The sequence below is a fragment of the Gavialis gangeticus genome, unplaced genomic scaffold (assembly GCF_001723915.1).
Source record: "Gavialis gangeticus isolate Ggan-Ray unplaced genomic scaffold, GavGan_comp1, whole genome shotgun sequence".
Lineage (NCBI taxonomy): Eukaryota > Metazoa > Chordata > Crocodylia > Gavialidae > Gavialis > Gavialis gangeticus.
The window spans coordinates 29,184,511-29,204,601 of NW_017729001.1; the positions used below are offsets into that span (position 1 = coordinate 29,184,511).

Below are 20,091 nucleotides of genomic sequence, written 5' to 3' on the forward strand. Positions count from 1 at the left end.
ATTTGTTTGTGCAAACCACAGGGATTGCAACTTGGTGAAGAGCACCTGCATGCCATAATCCCAAGTGCAGCTCTCCAGTGCCCTTTGACAAATTTTGGCCTGGCTTTGTGAAACACATGGTTCCCAAGCTAATAGGAGCTTGGGAACCTATAGGAGCTTCCCAAGCTTCTTGGATGTCATAGGCTGTCTGAGCTGTGAACTCTAAGTTTCAGTCTTTATCTCATTAACTTATGTTACCGCATAATCCTTTTTCTGCTCGTTGGTTAAATACAGGGCCTGAAGATCAGTGTGCTATGGACCCTGTATTATGGGATTCTCAGTGGTTTTGCACCAGTGTACAGCTGGATCCTTGTGCTCAGGGGACTGGTGGGCTTTGGGATTGGAGGAGTGCCTCAGTCGTAAGTAAATATTCATGTTTTAAAATTTTCTTTTCCAGTTTTTTCTGTGTTGAAAGAGAAGCTGACATAGAATTCTGTCTGTTGCTCTGTTAATGCCCTCTGAAGCCACGTTCATAAAAAGATATTGGTCCTGATATATTAAAATGAACAAAGGTTTTTGAAATATCGTATTTCTTTGAGGAGGTAACTAAACTCCCCAGGGACTTGTACCTCCTTCTTTATGAATAAACTGTGCCCCTGAATTCAGTGTGATCAGGAGGGTTACAGGCTCCCCCTATTATTGGGTTTCCCTCTGCTAAATTAACATGCCACTGTGATTCAGTCTTGTACATCTAGAGCAGGAGGTTCTGATATGGTCTGCAGGTTTAATTGGCACTTACTTTGCTGCTCTAACCTGGAGTGATAATCTCTGGAAATCTGTTGACCACACACAGACGGAGCAGAATGGGCAGGATCCTTCTCTATCCCTCCAAGTATCTGGGACACGGGGTGAAGGTAGAAAGCACAAGCACTCCACCATTACAAAAGCAGAAAGGGGAGAATAGATAGTGTAAAACTTTCAGCAAGGCATAATATAGCCTGGGAGCAATGCATTGCCATTGCATTTCCATATTCTTTCCTAGGGAGGAGTGTGTAAGTGATGACAATGAGTTGTGACAATACCATATCAGAATATCAAAGCTAATAATCAGAGGAAGGGCTGAGCCACAACCCCCTTGTGTTTTGTGAAACTTCAGATTTTCCAAGCCTCATCTGTGAAATGGGTACAGAGTGGCACGCTAGCTCCAGAGAGTCTCAGACCTAGAATGGTTTGTCTGTTTCCATGGATTAGGCTCACCCTGGGCCAAACAAAGAAGCGAGACGACATTCCATGATGTGATTGAAGTCACGGGAATCGCCTGGCTGCAGGCTTTTCAATGTAAATGGAAAGGGAGGAGCAGAGCCATGCACTCTCCCCTCAGCCATTTATTCTAATGAATAATTGATGCCGTGCCCTACCGAGGTGCGATTTCAGTACAAGAGGAGCCCGACTCTGATTGATGGCTCTTGGACCTGTTTCTGAGGCAAGCCAATATCCTGTCCTGGCTTGCGGTGTTCCTAGTGCTGTTCTTACAAATCCAGATAAAGGGGCCTCAGCTCTGGTACTATTATTAATTTGCTTTCATTGCTGTCCCTGAACACTAGATGTGAATGCAATAGGTGCCTATGCTGGGAAAGCCATCAGTCTGTTGTGTACTTATTAACTGTGAGCCGGATCTTGCCATGCAGTCCCCAAGGACCGTTACTAGCAGGGGGCTGGAGAACAATTGAAGCAAAGCATGAGACTTGTTAATATTTTGAACTGTAATCATTTATTGATTTTATTTTATTTCACTGCGCAGGTATGCCTAGGTTCTTGCATTTTACAGACAGGCTATCTGTTTTATCCAGGTGCACAAAGAGAGCCAGTTACAGAGTTAGGAATGGTTTCTGTTTATCCTTAAAGAATGGTCCCATTGGCAAAAAGACAAATATATGTAAGACAGCAGAAAGAACCACCTTTTTATTATTCTTGAGCAGGCTATAGCCTTTTTCTTTTAGTGGTGGAATTTCGGTAGAGTCATTTAGCTATCTTTGTAATTGTATTATTTTGTTTTGTAATGGACTTGGGGACAGAGTTTCTATGAGAGATGCTATTTAAAATAACGTACTGTGTGATGGAAACCTGTTACTGCAGAAACCCCTTCAGCTGCACTTGAGAACCTGTGGCTTCCCTTGAGAATCATCCATGCAATATTGTGTGATGCTGGGTAAGATTATTCATGTTGACAGCATCCTCAGATCCCAAAGCTGGAGGTGCAGAACACTCCCGTAAAAGAAAGGCAACAGCCTACATACAAAAGCAATCACTTTCTGTCCTCTGGTGCCATATATGTGGGAATTCTCTGCATCCTATTACATGTAGCTCCATTTCTCCCTGTTTTTAATTGCTGATTTAATGTGATGCTGTTTGCAACTCTATCCCCCAATGAGCTGAGCTCTGGGAAGCCGCTCAGAACTTACTCTGGCATTCCTGACGTCAGCGAGAGTTTTGCCACGGACTTCAAAGGCAGCGTTATTTGGCCCTTAAGGAGCATCAAAAGCAGAAACAGGACAAGTGGATGGAATGCAAATACAGCAAGAGCACAAAAGTCCTATCAGATGGTTTGACACAGATGAAAAAATATCTTTGATTGACTAGTGTCCCTTGCGTTAATCCTCAGGAAACAGAGCAAATACTGCCCGTTGGCACAACGAGGGAACAAAGACTCCACAGAGCAAGCTAGGATATTTCTAAAATTCCTGCTTAATAAAAGAATGCAAATGATTTTATATGAGCAATAACAATTGCAGCCTTAAAGTATCCATCTCTTGGTGGATGAAAACGTAGAGTGGCCCAGTGTGAAATCCTTTTAGCTAGCTGTTACACCCAGGAGAAATACCTTCCCCCAAAGTTATTCAGGTTATGCACTGAATCCTGTGGACCACACTGAAAATGGAGTTTGAGTGCCCTGGTTTTTGAGCAAATTCACATCAAAGGTTGATTGTGTTCATTTTCTTGAGTATGAGGTTACATTGCTACAGAAAGGAGCAGATCATATGTTCTGTTACAATGGCAAAATCCCTACTGAAGTACATGGCATTGTTCTGGTGTAACTGATAGGAGAAGCTGACCTGTGCCTATCACACTGCTGGCTGTGTGGGTGGGGAAGGGGTTTTATGTTGTTACTATGGTGTTTGGCAGCTCTAATAGGAAATAAATTAAATGTCTCAATAAATTAAATGTCTCAATATACCTCTATGTGCTAACATGACTGTTTTCTCAATATTCCTGTGCAGGGTAACCTTGTATGCTGAATTCCTTCCCATGAAAGCCAGAGCAAAATGCATTTTATTGATAGAGGTGAGCACGTGTGTGTATAGTCCATAGAGGCAGAGGCCTAAATTCTGCTTTCAGTTATATCTGTTCAATCCCACTGATTGTTTCATAGTTTCATAGTAGGTAGGGTCGGAAGGGACCTGAGCAGATCATCAAGTCTGACCCTCTACCCTGGGCAGGAAAGAATGCTGGGGTCAAACGACCCTGGCCAGGTGATTGTCTAGCCTCCTTTTGAAGACCTCCAGGGTATAAGCGAGCACCACTTCCCTTGAAAGTTGGTTCCAGATCCTAGCCGCCCGGACTGTGAAGTAGCGCCTCCTGATGTCTAGCCTGAATCTACTCTTGGTCAACTTATGGCCATTATTCCTCGTTATTCCTCTATTTAAACATTTCACAACCAGGTAGAAAGAGTATGGGGCTGTATTCAGCTCTCTGAACTTAAACCAAAACTATACAAAAGTCAATGAGAGCAGAACTTGGCCCATTAAGAGTCAACATGTAAAAAGAAAAATGTGCGGTTGCTTCATGGATGATTGAAGCCAGACAAGTGTTACTGTGAAGGGGAGAGCTGTGCCATTACTTGCTCCATACTCAACAGGCTGTCCCAGTGAAATCATATCTTCCCTGAATTCATATCCCTTGAAAATACAAAATGAATCGTCTCAGAGAATTTCAGCCTAGAATTCATTTCAACTAATCAGAGGGCAGTAGACAAATTACTTTCATATTTTCTCTCTTGACTTAGCTAGCCTTGGGGTCCATGTGATTCCCCCAGGGAGGTCAGAAGTTCATTCTAAGGGTTGAATAAAGAGTTTATAGGAAACTAGTTCGAACTTCTAAGTGGAAGGAGAGAAAATGTTAGATTGGCCTTGGTGGGATCCGTGACAGTGTGCCAGCTTCAGCCTCCCTAGTAAGAGGCTCAATTCCATCTTCCAGATGCAGACCAAGCACTCACCTGTTGACTTTTATTGTTTATCCTGTATAAGGAGAATGGGATGGAGCTCCGATTGCACTATAAGTCATAGGAATTGCACACTTTAATGATCTTTTTCCTTAAGCTATTTTATCCTGCCAAGGCAGGGAGAACCCAGAATCCTCGTTTAATCGTCTGAATCTTAAGGAGTTTGTTCCTGATCTGATGAAACTGCATTCAGTGTAAAATACTGGAGTCCAAATTCAGTTAGTGGGATCAGTGAGGCTGCATCTGTAAATCAGAACTGAATTTGGCTCATGAACTGTCAATTAACTGTGACTCTTCATTACTTTCTGCAATTCTGCTCTAACAAATGGAATCAGCTGAGTGACCTTGTTGAAGGTTGAACCATAACTGTAGGAAACCTCCACTGTGAGTAACAAAGAATGTCCCTTCACATGGAAACCATTTGAGAGGGTTCAGGTGTTTTAAGCAAGGTTTTCTAGAAAATGCTGGAGCTAAGTTTTCAGAACTCAGTGTTTGCAGCAAAAGGAAAATCCTTTTCATAAACATCTGGATTTTTCTTTGCATTCATATTCATTTGTCCCAGGTATTTGTCTCACTGTCACTCCCTGCATTGCACTCTTTGGAACAGCAGGAGGAAGAATACATTCACAGAGATGCTTCTTCTCTGTTTGGTTCCCATGCTGTAATCATGCAGTCCCATATTGTCTCATCCCTTTTGTGACTATTTCCTTTATTGCTTTGGCAGGTCTTTTGGGCCCTTGGAACTGTCTTTGAAGTTCTCCTTGCTGTGTTTGTGATGCCCACCCTTGGTTGGCGCTGGCTGCTCATTCTTTCTGCTCTCCCACTCTTGCTGTTCGCCATCTTATGTTTTGTAGGTATTCTTTACAAGATAAATGTGCAGTACATTTAATGAGCCACTCTAAAAATGCAGTCCAACTGAATTGAATCATGACAGCACTGAGTATCCTGATGGCACTCTGTTAGTACATCTGAAATAAGGATAAAAATGCTGCTTTTTCAACAGGGAGCTAGTAACAGCCTTCCCAAAGGGTTATGAGGTAATGCTTGTTACCCGATATCTTGCTGGACAGCGATTAATGGTTGGGGTTTTGTGAAACCACATTCAGAATGGGACTCCTCTTCCCAGCATCCTGCTCCAGTTTCAGTTGAATTCAGTGGAATCAACCTTTTGCTCTTATTAATTGCTACTTTTCTGGTTCTTCTCAGGACTCGAATAATTTAACTGCAAGTCAGAAATTCTGTTTAATCTGTTGTTCATTAAAACGCCCCTTCAGCGTTCATGTGATTGCTTCATACAACATCTCTACAGCTCAAACTCTATCAGATTCATGTAATTGGTGTTCACCTGACCTGCTGTATGCTGTTAGGTAAATGTGTATGTCAAAGCAGCATGTGGACATGTCTACACGTGCATATTAATTAACTTCAGTAAACACTGGTGATTATCTTTATCGCACTGGAGTTTATTGCTTCTGGGCACGTATTTACACATGTACCTGGGATTGCACCATGTTGAGCTGGGTTGGAGCAACCTTGGCTGGCAGAAGGCTCTGGGGGTGGGGCCAGCCTACCAGCCCAGGGCTGCTCCCTCCAACTCAACATGCCGCGGACAGGCTGGCTGGGGTATGAGGGTACTTCAGTGCAGAGCTAGCTGGTAGGCAGCCCCTATGCAGCACACATGTGCTGCTGCAGAGTTTTTACAAGTACTATCCTGCTGTGGAGTAAATTAGTTTACTCTAGCCTAATAGGGGTGCACATGTAGATGCCAAGAAATTTACTGCGCAGCTAATTAGTCAACTGTGCAGTGAACTTCTTATGTAGATGTGTCCTACTGAAACACAACTTAAAAAGAGTTTTCTAAGCTGTGTTTATGTCCTGTTTGGGCATAATTGATTGATTGTTTGGTATTTTTCCTTAGCTATTGCCATTGTTTTTCAGGAATGCCTCCAGATAACTATGAAGGTATTGAAATCTTATTTTTAAAAAACTTTATAAGTACACATTTAGAATGTCTTGAGACTCCCGGTAACTTCACTAAGTGTTTTATTAATCCTGGTGTGAAAATACCAAGACACTGCAAAGACCTAGTCATCTCTTTTGACAGTGTAAAGTAGACAATTGGAAGAGGCCTCTTGTGAGAGAGACTTGAGATTATGGTGAAAGAAATACTTTGGAGTCTTGGAAAGCCCTTTGGAGAACCTGGTATCCATAGGTAGAAAAACAGTTCTGTCAATTATTACAGGTCCATTCTAGTATTCGTGTGAGCTTGGGTCATAGAACCCGTCCAGTCATTTTATTGTCTTGTCTTTGACATCCACTCTGCTCTCTAGTGGCTGCCAGAAAGTGCCAGATATGATGTCCTATCAGGAAACCAAGAAAAAGCTATTGCCACTTTAAAGCGAATAGCAACTGAAAACGGAGCTCCAATGCCTCTGGGAAAACTAATCATTTCCAGGCAGGTGAGTACAGATAAAAGGCATACTAATGTTACAAGATATAATAGCAACTGTGCTACTCTCACATATATTAATCTGTGTAATGTTTAATTTTGGCATCCCAGCTAGTAATAAACAATAATGAGGAGGGATTGCATGTGTTTAATTAATAGTGGTTTAAATCAAGTGCTCATTCCCATTTCCACTAAAGACTCTGGCAGTCTGAGGGGAGCTGTAAAGTGGGCATTAGTGACATTTTCATTCCCTTCAGGGCTTAGTGAAAATAAGAATTGGGCTGTGACAGTACCAGAGGTCCCATATCTGGACACTGGAGAGCCATGTAGTTTTGGCTCTCAGGCTGGATCATACCTTTGCAGCTAGCCCCTATGCCTGTAATGGAGGCTCAAACCCCTAAATGTCCCCACAAACTGTGGATGTGATTCATAGCCAGAGCCAGTTTCAACAGATGTTGTATTGGACTTATTACCTTTTTAGCCTGTATTTGGTCAGGGGGCAAAATATCCATTTTCAGCACCCAGATCAGTCTAGGAAATGGGTGTGTCTGGCTGGTACAAAACCAAAGCAGCATAAGAACTGAAAATAATAAAGCTGACTAGCATGGCATATATATGACTGAGTCCTGCCCAGACAAGGACAATGGAATTGAGCCCAAAGAGTTGTGTAGAGCTGGCCAGTGGCCTTGAGGGAATTTCAGGGCACACCATAGACAAGCCCCAGGTTGGGTTTCCTTAGGGCTCGGAATTGGTGAGGACTGGGAGCTCTGCCCAGGCAAGCTTTGCTTTGATACCCCTTAGAAATGTTTGGCCCAGCCAGAATCCTCCTGTTGTGCCATGCAAAAACACTTTGCTTAGCTGGGAGGCTTGGTTTTCAGGGTGGGGTTGGGAAATGGTTTTTGCTAAACCACAAGCTTGTGACCCAGATGCTCTGCTCCTCTCAAATCCACACAGCTCCAGGGGAAGGGGGAGCTGAGCTGTCAGGGCTCATCTTTCAGCTCCTTGATTCTCCAACTGCCCTGGCCTTGGGCCCAGCCTAAATTAGAGCCGCCTAGGGCTGTTCAAATTTACCACAGCTGGCTGTGGTGCCTAATGGATCAGACACCAGCTGCATAGTTCAGTACAGTGGAGCCCTCCCTCTTCCTACCCCCAGCTCCACCTCCCTGCTAATGCATTTCTGTCCTCCCCTGTGCTGGAGCACAGTGGCTCGTGTATGAGCCAGCTCTGATGACTTTACACCCCCCCAGCAGAGGCATTTTTACCTTGGCAGCCCTAACTAGATAGATGGTGGCTTCTTTGCACTGCTCCTAAAGCTCCGGTGGCCTCCACAGGGGCTGAGTGTCTGTAGATGTATCAGGCAGTACCCGGGAGAGTGGATGTACTGTGATTCCAAACAGTCTAGTGCCCTCTGATTTCTTATAGCATCGCATGAACTTGAAATCCTTACCGAATCAAACAGCTGCATTTTAATTTGTTTCAAAACAGGAGGACCGAGGGAAAATGAGGGACCTTTTCACACCCCAATTTCGGCGGACAACATTGTTGCTTTGGTTTATATGGTAAGAGGAGATTTAAATGGCACTGTGCCAGCATAGTGGATCTATGTGTTTTTGGATGAGTGCGTTTGCAACCTCACTGAAATACAACAAACCCTCAAAAAGCTGTATTGATTTGTGATTTTTCTAAACCACCTATTCACTTCCAAGCAATGGAAGACCTCACACTGCAGATCCCATTGTGATTTTATATTGATTATGGTTTGTCTGACCAGTTGAGACTTCCCCTCTCATTTCCTTCTGTGCAGGTTTTCCAATGCCTTCTCTTATTATGGGTTAGTTTTATTAACTACAGAACTCTTTCAAGCAGGAGACGTCTGCAGCAGTGAGTACCAGCCCTTCTCTTCTTTCTAAATATGCCCTTGTAAATGAGAAAGAGAATGTGTGGCTCCTTGTATTGAGCCAGCTCCTGCTGATGGCTTGAGAATGATCATGACTTCCAGCATGCAGCCAAGGAAAGCTTGTTAAAGCTTGCTTATTTTAACTGCTCATCCCTTTTCTGTGTTTGACACCTCGGGGTTCAGCAGTGGCTGGGGAAAGGCCTGCCTTGGCCTGAGTTGTGAAAACAGCAGTGCAACCTGCAAAGCAGACTGATTAGGGACAAGTGCTTCTCCTTCCCGAGTGCCATGTGATTCTGGAAAGGTCACCGTTCCAGTGTGGCACTCTCAGGCCTAATTACGGTTGAAGTAGAGGAAATTTTACCTGTCATTTGGCTCCCGGGTGCTTGACATATAAAGAGCTGTGGGAGGGGAAGGCATCATTTAAAAATAGGGCAACTTTGTTTGTTGTGTTCCTGTTTGAGAAATGTGTCAACTGCATCAAGAAGATCCTTGAGGCCCTTTCAAAATCAGATTTCTTTGGGGAAGGCATTAATCTATTCAGAATACACTGAATTAGGGGGAGCAGCACAGAGGCTAGGAAGTTATATGAAGGGGATGAGTAAGAATACAGATGCTGGGCTGATCTGGCAGCCTGGTGGCAGTTGAAGACAGAAAACTTCAGCTAGCTCCCAAAAAGTGCATGCATCTTGCAAAGATCTTTGTATGGAGAAACCAGGGGTCCAGAAATCAGACTGCGGGCTTGGGAAACAGAACTTTTGACTTCTTCTGCTAACTCTATCATCTGCTCTCCATAGGACACCGAGCAAGTCACTTAACTATTGTGTGCCTCATTTTCCCCACTTGTAAAATTTCACTGTTAAAAATGACAAACCTGCCAAGGTAGAAGTCTGCACTGGTAGAGTGTCACCTGCTTGGGGTGCTGAGAATGATTTTATTTATTCATGTTTGCAAATCATATTAATATTTCAAGGACGCTGAAATGCACTAAGCAGAGAATGGATGAGAGTAAACCCAAAGGTCTTTAGGAAGTATATATGGAACCATGTGAACAGCTTACATGGTCATTTTCTTCTAAAAAGTAGGATAAATAAAGAGAGTTTGAGGATAGCAGGAAGAGGGAGAAGGATTTGGGTTTCCTTGTGTTTCAAGCACTATAATAAATAATGATAATACTTTGCCTTTTCAGTAGCACCTTTTTGTCCCTGGTTCTTAAAGCTCTTTATGTTCACTAATGAGTTAGATCTGCTGTCACAGCCCTCCCATGGCTTAGGTAAGGTATGGATATCCCTGTTTAACAGAAGTGGAAACCAAGTCAGAGGAGGTCAGTGAGGAGGGTCACCACAGCCCTGTGCTAATAAGAACCATGACACTGATGAGTAGGTCGTCACTCTGTTGCTCATGGAGGCCAGATATGAGAAGCACAGGTCCTTGGAGCTGTGTGCTCTCTGTTGTATGCTCCAGGCAGATGCAGGTAGAATACACCTGCACCTATTCAGTGCTGCTGAATATTCCAGCTCCGTCACCCTACACTGGTTTCACCAGCAAGTCTACAGAAAGGCAAAAGGGTAGAGCAGGAGGAGGGAGGATGCGCACAGAAGAAAGGACTTAAAATATCACAAGTGTTCCTTCTTTTCCCTCCCACAGTTTCTAGTAGAAGGAAAACAGTGAAAGCAAAATGCAGCCTGGCATGTGAGTATCTGACAGAGGAAGACTACACAGATCTGCTCTGGACCACGTTATCAGAGTTCCCAGGTAAGTGCCAGTGCCCTGCCACGGGGTGTTTGCTGCCAGGCCAGTCTCTGGGATCTGCCTCATAAAGCCATAGTGGCCTGTCTGGTTATGGATCCCATTCAAGCCACATGCCAGGCATTCAGGTAACAAGTAAATAGGGTTTTATAACTCAGTGAATTTTTGTTGCAGTGGCATTTGCATGAGCTTTCGTCCAGGTCTTGGCTTTCCAGAGGGATTTCTTCAAGAATTCTGGTTACAGTAGATCAGGGTTTGACTCGCATCTATTAGCCCCTTCCATGTACTGCATTGTTCTCCATCAGAGCTGTTGTTTTTAAGGCCACAGTTATTTAAATAAGCAGCATGACAATGGAGCATGCACAATGGGTGGCATGTGGTAGCAACAGTTCTATTAGATGTACAAGTACTTCCTGGAGTACTGGTCGACTTGCAATGGTATAATATGAGGCTCTGGATATTATCACCACTCTAGATTCATGTTTCAGGGGTGAACTCAACCCTGGCGCAAAAAAGAACGCATTTCCATTGCAGCCAGTGGGATATAGGAATGGAATAAAGCAGCGTTGGTGTTTGCAGATGGCTTGCAGCTGTGTTGAGCTAGCTTTTCTACTCATCATGCGACATCTTGCAAGTTTGTCAAACCCTGACTTTTTAAAAGCTGCTTTGGTGAAATAGGATCAGCTTATTCAAGCACAGCTGAATCAGACTTTTTCTGGCTGGCTCAGGAGGTGCTGACCAATGTTGTTAGGCCTGTCTCCAGCCACAGCCAGAACCCCAAATCTTGGCCTAGCTGAGGCTTGGAATGTCAGTCTTGCCAGGGTGTGAATGTAGGTTGTACTGCTTTGCAGCATACCTCAGCAGCTAGCCAAGGGAGTCCATCTCCCCTTTAGGTTAGGGCTAAGATGCAGCTGATGATAAGCTGGAAAGAGGCCAAGAGAATAAAGGAGGAGCTGTTGGCTCAAAAAATCTCATTGCCAGCTAAATTTGGCCTTCAGTGTAATTAGGATAGTCCAGTGTTAAGACTCCAGCATCGTTCTGTTCCGAGAACTGCTGTTGCACTTTAACACAGTCAGTGTCGGCAGGACTCTAGAACTGATTCTCTCAGCTCTTTTGCCTGTGAAACGCACGTAACATAGCTGCTCCTTCGCTCTATGGTAAAACAGCTAATACTGACGCAAAAACAGCAGAAGTGTTCCATAAATACATCTCTTCTGTATTTGAAAAGCAGCAAGATGATGTGCTGGTATCACATGAGTTTGATTAAGTACTTTTTCCAGTCCATTAGTAACCAAGGAGAATGTTAAACAACACCCAGTAGGGATAAACATTTTTAAATTAGGGAACACAGATATCTTTCACTAGAGAGTCCTAAAAAAGATGACTGAGGAGATCTCTGGCCCACTAATGCTAATTTTTAATAAATATTGGAAAGCCAGGGAAATTCCAGAAGAAAAATGCTAATGTTATGCAGTATTGAGAAAGGGCATGTGACTGTAGGCCCCTTAGCTTGACAGCAGCCCTAGGCAAGATAATGGAATAAATGAGATAAGATTAAATTAATAAAGAATTAAAGAATAGAAATATAATTAATGCCAGTTAATTGGGTTTAACAAAAATAGGTCACATCAGACCAACCTGATTCATTCTTTGAGTCAACAAGTTTGACTAATAAAGGTAATCCCGTCAATGTAACTTGCTTGGACATTTGTAAGTGTTTAATTTCATGTGAGACTCTGCGTAAAAAATCAGCACTAGGCTATAGCAGTTAAGCACACTTTAATGAAAGAACTGGCTAATTTCCAAAATTATGGTCAATGGGAAATCATTGTCACATGGGGCGCTTCTGCAGAGATTTGTACCAGGGCCAGTGCTATGCAACAATTTCATCAATGATCTGGAAGTAAATATAAAATCATTGCTAATGCAATTTGCAAATGCCACATAGGTTAGTGGACTGGTAAATACTGATTAGGTCATGGCAAGATAAAGGAGGATTGGAATCAATCAGTAAACTGGGCCCATTCTGGCAAAATGTGTTTTAATACCAGCAAGTGCAAGTTCTACACGTGAAAACAGGGAATGCAGGCCATGCCTACAGGAATGGGGGCTAGATCCCAGAAAGCAGGGATGCTGAGAAGGATTTAGGGACCACAGTGGGCGAGCAACTAAGTAAGTGCTCTTGGAGCTATGCTGTAGCAAAAAGAGCTAATTCAACCCTTGGATGCATGATGAGTAACAGATCTAACGGGAAGGAAAAGAATTAGTTTGTTTTGTAGCAAAATTAACTCGTAGGAGTGGAGCAATCTATGTCTGTTCCCCTCCAGGTGTTCTGGTGACCCTATGGATTATTGATCGGATAGGCCGCAAGAAAACCATGGCTCTGTCCTTCTTTGTCTTCTCATTCTGTAGTCTTCTGTTATTTATCTGTGTTGGAAGGTAAGTAACCCAAGTGGAAAGCAAGCTCAGATCCATTGACTCTTCTGCATGGGACGAAAGAGAGAGAGGGATGGTTTTAAAGGCCAAGTTAACCTGTGAAAAGAATTCCAGGAGAGCGTTTGGCTCCTCTCCACCCAGAAGTTAGAGGAAAAATAAGGCAAGTTTGCAGAGAGAAATCCTGCCCCCGTAATACTTTGAAGGAGGCAGTCATTTACAGCAACATGGGAAACAGCTCTGCAGAAATGTTTTGCGTTAACCTGATGCAGCACGGCTCAGCTGCTGATGCAGAGAGCAAAGCTGGTACCTCTGGCTTTTTGTTATGGGTTGTATTGGCCTTCTCCTGAGTCTGTGAGGACACACTAGGTTAGGCTCATGGCAGCAGCCCTGTCTTCCATTCTACTGCCCATGCCAGTTCACAGCAGAGCTTGGCCCATAGTAGTGAAATGGAAACTCAGTATCTCATGGAAGGCAATGGGTGCTGATCAGCAAAGTCAAGGTCTTGCCTTGGAAACTGCTGCAGTGGTGGAACCTTCCTTGGCTGTCAGCTTTCAACAGAACAGCTTTTCGGCCTACTCAGGAACCCATCAAGGCCAGGCATCCTGCAGCATGTAGCACCCAGCAGTTTCCACTATGGCCCAGTTTCCCAAGAGCCCATCACGCATGCACTGGGCTCAGGTCTCCACAACATCTATTTCTGATTGCAGGTGATGTGTCCTGTGGAATATTCTGGTCTTGGGTTCGCCAGGCCACTCCAAGCCTGAACAGCAGTCCATAGAAATGGCACCTTAGTTGCTGCTGGACTGTTTCCTATGGGGGGAACATCTAGGACATTTTCACATGCTCTCTGGCTGAGGATAAATCTTAAATTATATAAATAACTCCCCAAAAGTATCCATTTCACATGTCCCGAATCTGGTTCTGAACTCATTTACACTACCTCTGCTCCAGGGGCACTAGCTCAGGGCCACATTGGTGTGAGGTCAACCATAGAGTGCATATTGTTCTCAGCCAGGCATCTTCAGGCTGCCACAGGTTCACAGAATTTATTTCCTTGGTCACAAGCTGTTAATAGTGTGTTGAAATATAGGCTCTTAGAACAGTCCATGTGATTGCCGAGTCCAGCATGTTAGGCGTTATCATGCTCTAAAGACCTAAAAACTATGAGAGGGTCAATAAAATCAAAAGGAATCTGTTTATCAAAATTTGGAATATTTTTTTTAAGTTGCTCTTTGCCTCTATGTTTAAAGGAAGACTATTCAGAACCACCTAAACCCTGCTCTTGTTTCTCTCCTCTCAGAAATGTTCTTACTGTGCTGCTTTTCATCGCAAGGGCTTTCATTTCAGGAGGCTTCCAGGCTGCTTATGTTTACACTCCTGAGGTGAGAGTAGTCATTTATGTAACGAGAAGTTTTAATTGGGGTGAGGTCCTGGTGTGGGAAAGCTGAATGCTATCGTCTCCTGATCATGGATGTGTATACATTTCTTGAGTCCACTACGTTGTTATAGTTGCCTAAATGGCATCGACTCGACAGAACATGTGCAAATCCTCATTGATTTAATGCGCTGCTGTTTTATCCAACAGGTTTATCCAACAGCCACTCGTGCTTTAGGCCTGGGTACGTGCAGTGGGATGGCCAGAGTGGGAGCCCTGATCACTCCATTTATTGCACAGGTAAAGTCCCCTCTTGTCCAAGCCTGGGGATGTGGTGGACAAAGCACAGCCAGAATTAGCCTACATTGAATGCTCCTAATGCTTCAGGGAGAGATCCATGACTCAGAAGGGCAGAGACCAGCAAGCTGCTACAGAGGGAGGTTGTGAGGAAGGAACAGAAATGATTGAAGAGCTCTAAAAACTCCTTCCTGTTACAAGTGGATCAGAGCCAGGAGGTTCGGAGCTGACCCTTCCCAAAGCAGGGATGGTTCGGCCATGGGATTTTCTTTGGTGCATGCGGGAAAAGAAGCAGGAGTTTGAAGAAGGAAGGAGACGGCAAGAGTGAGAAACTGACAAATGGGTCAGTACTTCAGGCCTAGGGACCTGTTTTCTGTACCCCATATCATCTGGTTGTTTGAGTGGTCACACAGGGAGGGCCTAACCTGGTGGTCTGCCGGCTGAGAGACGGCCAGCAACCCCTGGCTCCAACAACGGCTTTTTCAGTGGCTGGGCAATCCACTTTGTGGTAATTTTCCTGCCTCTAAAGTGAGGGTAATAATAGTGTCTTGCCCATGTAAGCCTTGAGCAAAGTATCCTGAATGTATAGAAGGGCTAAGCATCACCTACACAGCAAGAAAAGCACTCAATATGATGGTTTTCAAAAATCAAATTTTTTCCACAAAAGGAATTAAAATGTTACGGCTGCAGTAAAACATGTTAGTTTTAGGGTAGACCCAGGTCAGTCTTTCACATTGTCTCACTCGCTTTCCTCCTAGGTCATGCTGGAGTCTTCAGTCTATTTAACTCTGGTGGTTTACAGTGGGTGTTGCCTCCTGGCAGCTTTGGCTTCCTGTTTTTTGCCCATTGAAACCAAAGGCCGTGGCCTGCAGGAATCTAGCCACCGAGAATGGGGACAAGAGATGGTTGGGAGAGGGTTGCACAACCCCGGAGTGACCAGGTCAAATTCCAGCTCTCAAGAATGACCGCACGGAGGATGGTACATGGAAGAATTGTGTTTGAAAAGAGAAGCGAAGCGTATCAAGCTGACCGTACTGTCACTGCCAATGTCATGTGTCAAAATGCAGGAACTTTTGATTTGGACCTAAGCAAATTGTGTCTTTACTACTCTCTGCTCACACTCATACCAATGGTCTTGTGTAATGAGAGGCATTTGATCTGGTCGTCATTTAAAGTTTCAGGAGAAGGGATTTCTTTAAGTCTGTTTTGTCTGCATGGTCAGCTACCAAGCTTAAAATGTCCTGTGTCAAGCAAATAGCTCACTGAATGCAATTCAGTATCGGCTGTAATTTTAAAAAAATGTAATCTTGGTGCTTAAAAGCAAAAGATTCATATTTGTTCTGTACCTGGCATAGCACACGGTGGGTTCCATACACTACAGAATACGTTTTTCAAATTAGATGCCTGCCTTGCACTTTTTTAGTTATCAGCAACAACAAAATGTTGTGATAAACAGCAAACCTACCAATGCTTTCCAGCTCTCTTGCCTGGAAGTTTGTTCTTTGGAAATTACCAGGCACTGAGGGAGGTGTTTCGGAATGTATTCCCTGAATGTTTTCATTCCTCAAGGCAGAGTCGTTCGAGTCGGGACGAGTGGTGTTTGACTTGGAGATGGGCTGTTACAGAGAAATGTCAATCCTTGTGGTTTGGAACAGAATTTAAGTCTTCTACCATTGCCAGAAACATTGAGCACTCTATTGCATTGGTGAAGACTGCTTCAGCCTACCAGTGTCTGTGTGTGTGTGTGTGTGTGTGTGTGTGTGTGTGTGTGGAGATGCACGCTGTGGTTTACTGCATGGGTCCAGATACGTTTCTGCTCAATTTGCCTAAGTATGTTCTTGCACTGGTGTAGCCAATACCTGTGATACAAATGTCTTAATCTGAACAGCTGTTTGTGGCAGTTGAATAGAGCTGCTTTCAAGTATCTCCCCACAGGAACATGTTTCCTGACAGCTGGGCAGAACTCTTGGATAGCTGCTATTGTCCGTGGAATGTAATGCCGGGGTACGAAGGAATGTCATTGGCACCACGTCTTAAATAAATAGAAGTCCTGGGAGGAGCTGTACCAGTCATCGGCGGAGGATTGGCTCGGCACATGCAGATCGGGTGTGCAGACAGGATGTCGATGCAGTTCTTGCTCTTGCTGCAAGGAGTGGTAGAGTTCAGGTGAGGACAAGTTCACTTCATATATATATATATATAGAGAGAGAGAGAGAGAGATTTTTCTTATATATATATATATATAGCCTGTTTGTAAAGAATCTGTCACTCAACAGGGCTTCAGATCTCAAGGCTTGTTGGATGTGGAGCAAAAAAACATGTACCAGAACTCAAATATTTGTCCTCCATGTGTCTCAGTATGTTTTCAGATGTCCACCCTACAGAACACACCACTAAATATAAGAGACACACCGATGTCTCCTCTCTAGGCCATGGGAAGCAATACATTTTAAGTAATATATGTGGTCAGTTGTTCCACAGATGTGTAGTGTGTGTAGCTGATTTTGCACAGTGTATTTTACCTCTTTTCAGGACCCAGCTCTTCTCAACAGTTCTTAACACTGGGGTGGGAGTGGGTCATCAGGTTTACTGGCAGGTGCAAAACAAGTGTACACACACCACATTCAGTTTTCACTTAGGGAAACCTGGGGCTATAGTGTAGTGAAACACCCCAAGAATTTTCAGGCTCTTTGTGCTCTTCCATGGAAGATCCCTATAGGAAATTCCTTATAGGAACTGAGGAACTCCAAAATGCTAAGAAAGGCCAAAGAAGTTGTTGGCATTCAGTGTTGGAGAAGCATAGGATTGGCAAGGAATGCAATGGTCTGTGCATTCATTTCCCATTCAAATGTTGTGATTGCAGTGAAGGACTCTAGAAATAGTAGGTTTAAGCAGGTGAACTTTTCACTTCTTCAAATTAATATGAAAATGTAACTCGGTTCACAGAGGGATCAAACGTTACAGGTGGTTGATGGCATAGGGGAACGTTGTCTGTTCTAGGACTAACACTTGACTTTGGTTTTGGGGATCTCTTGGTATTGAATCTCAAGATGCTGAAGTTTCACTAATGTAAGCAGCTGGAACTCTTCAGTAGCTAGTACACCTTGGTAATAGCTCCTTCTCTTCTCCTTGCTGTAGTTGCATTAATCCCCCTCGCATACCACAAAATTGGAGTGGCTCAACCCTGCAGCATGGCACAGCAGCTTCTTTTCTTTGAGCACTCACTTGAACATACAAGAGGCATTTGGGAGAGAAGAAGCAAGCTGTGAATGGTAGAGGCACCTGGAATTAGACCTGACTTGAGGCCCAGTTATTTGGGCTGGCAATGAATTGCACCTGCACTAGTCTGAGGCTCTTTTTGAAAGTTCAGCTTAGCGCCAGCGAATATCAGTGGAAACATGAAACCTACAGCTTTGTGGAATTGCCATGTTAACAGCCTCATTGTCGAGCCTCTCTGCCTATTGTCTTTGAGCACCTTTCCTGAAAATTTGGCTTCTGCCTTTCAGATACTCGTATGCACGCCCTTCAGCCTTTGAGTCAGCATTCGACAGCTTAAAACTGTTGCATTGCAAAGGCCTTCAGAGAAGGCATCAGCAACTTTTATGCGGAGTGTTTATATACATATGTATATGGAATAGAGTTGTGTATACGTACATTCCCAGTGAAGTCTTTCATTTTAAAATGCATACATATGCAATGCAATGGCTCTTAATTCTGTTGAGAGGCTGATAGCTTTTTTAACCTGTGACATTTACAGTATTACAGAAAAATGTGAAGGCATTTTTGCTTTTCGTTTTATATAAATGCAGCACTGAAAAATATATGTAGTTATAGGAATGTCAGAATCAGTCCTGCTGAACCAACTACCTAGTCTGGGTCTTCAGCTCAGTGGCCCAAGCCAAAGCTTGCTGAAGTCAGTGGAGTTATTCCATTGCCCTTAATGGGCTTTGGATCAGACTCTGAGTAGAGAAGGACAGAACTGAGCCCTTAAGAGCTGATTTTTGCCTTCTTCAAGTCAGTAGGAGTTTGCTGTTGACTTGACTGGGAGCAAAATTGGGCCCTTTAGAAGCAGAGTTGAAAGTTTCAGATGAATAGTGCGAGTCCCTGAACATTGTGACATTCTAGCTCAGGGGTGGGCAATTATTTTGGGCGGAGGGCCATTTACTGAGCTTTGTCAAGCCATTGAGGGCCACATGACAGGTAGCCGGGGGCAGATAAATATTAATTTTCTAACTTTTTTAGGGGCCCCACAGGCCGGATAGAATGGCCTGGCAGGCCACATCTGGCCCGTGGGCTGCATTTTGCCCACCCCTGTTCTAGCCCGATCACTGAGAAAACTGGTGAATGTCTGGGTTGATGCACTATAGCCTATAAATAGTCATAAATCATATTTTGCTAATGTGGCAACATCATGGATGTATATAATAAGCTTCCAAAGATTCTGTTTTACATGCCATTCTGTATTTTTCACTGATGAAAGGTGTTAATGTAGCTTGTTCATTTGAAGAAGGAAAAAAAAAGATAATTTTCAATGAAACTTGGGAGCAAACAGAATTGTGGAGTTCAGAAATTTGTTAACTGTCCAATAAAGTAATGTGCAGACTTGTCATGGGGAAAATTGATTCTCCCAATGTGCTTTGATGAATGATTTTGTATTCCTACCTGCTTGCCGAAAGAACACTGAATGTTTCCTTGTGTTTGAATGTACAGTTTCTCAGCTGGATACGTTTTCATGTTTAAAAAAAAATCTTTGTGTATATCGAGCTTGTTGTACAATACTCTTTTATTTTCTTTTGTTCGTATGTTAATGACGCAACATTGGATAGTTTGATTCCACACTAGATATTTTATGTTGAATAAATGAATAGTTTTTACAGTAATGTTGTGTTTTGCCAATGGGAGACCTTTAAAACACATGGACTTGTTCTGAAAGGTCAGTAGTTCCAGCAAGACTGTCCCAGTGCTCTGCTCTCCTGGGCATACGCTGCTCCTAGACTTCAGGTGGGTCCAGCACTCTGAAAACACAGGCGTCTATTTGAGTACATGTTTTTCACCTACAAGAACCAGAGCAGGCGAGCTTCCTTATCTTCCAGAGAAATAGCCCATCAGATTATTAAAACTAAAGGATGTATAAAATATTTGTTTTTCACTATTTAAGATCTGGGTCTGCTTTTCACTTAGCTTGGATGGTAAAAATAGTCTCCATTAATTTGGTCTCTAATAATTTTCTAGCTAGTTCCTCTGTCACCTCTTCAGTGCAGCAATGTACAGATTACAGACATTACAAGGAACAATTTAGTTGTTAAACTGTTTCCACTGATTGTTTTTTAATGGAATCATGTATTGGCTCCAGGTCTTGCTTGCCTTGTAAATTTGTAATTTGTAAAACAAATTTTCAGCCAGATTTGGCTTGTCGGTATCCTATTAACCATCAACAGATACTTTCATTTTGTTGCGTAGTAATTCACATGCATAATTGTCTTTCATCTGGGTCGAAATGATAAATGTCTTGCAAGTACTTTGTAACATAAGGCTGCCTGTTCTCAAGTCCACGTGGAGCAGTTTACCTGTGTCATTTCTTGTTCGGCTGCAGTCCAATCCATAGTCTAGGGGGAAGTGGGCTCTTGCCTCCT

The 20,091-nt window shown here is 43.4% G+C and overlaps 1 protein-coding gene across 1 annotated transcript in view; it reads left to right on the plus strand.

The window, feature by feature from the left end:
- SVOP (SV2 related protein) overlaps positions 1 to 16,763 on the plus strand; it is a 30,506-nt gene extending 13,743 nt beyond the window's left edge. The window contains exons 6-16 of the mRNA XM_019507196.1: positions 274 to 398; positions 3,258 to 3,321; positions 4,983 to 5,108; positions 6,589 to 6,717; positions 8,193 to 8,266; positions 8,512 to 8,588; positions 10,249 to 10,356; positions 12,678 to 12,789; positions 14,087 to 14,168; positions 14,372 to 14,461; positions 15,217 to 16,763. Coding sequence (XP_019362741.1) covers positions 274 to 398; positions 3,258 to 3,321; positions 4,983 to 5,108; positions 6,589 to 6,717; positions 8,193 to 8,266; positions 8,512 to 8,588; positions 10,249 to 10,356; positions 12,678 to 12,789; positions 14,087 to 14,168; positions 14,372 to 14,461; positions 15,217 to 15,423 — 1,194 coding nt within the window. The 3' untranslated portion in view covers positions 15,424 to 16,763. The remainder of the gene's footprint in view (positions 1 to 273; positions 399 to 3,257; positions 3,322 to 4,982; positions 5,109 to 6,588; positions 6,718 to 8,192; positions 8,267 to 8,511; positions 8,589 to 10,248; positions 10,357 to 12,677; positions 12,790 to 14,086; positions 14,169 to 14,371; positions 14,462 to 15,216) is intronic.
- Positions 16,764 to 20,091: the final 3,328 nt, after the last annotated feature.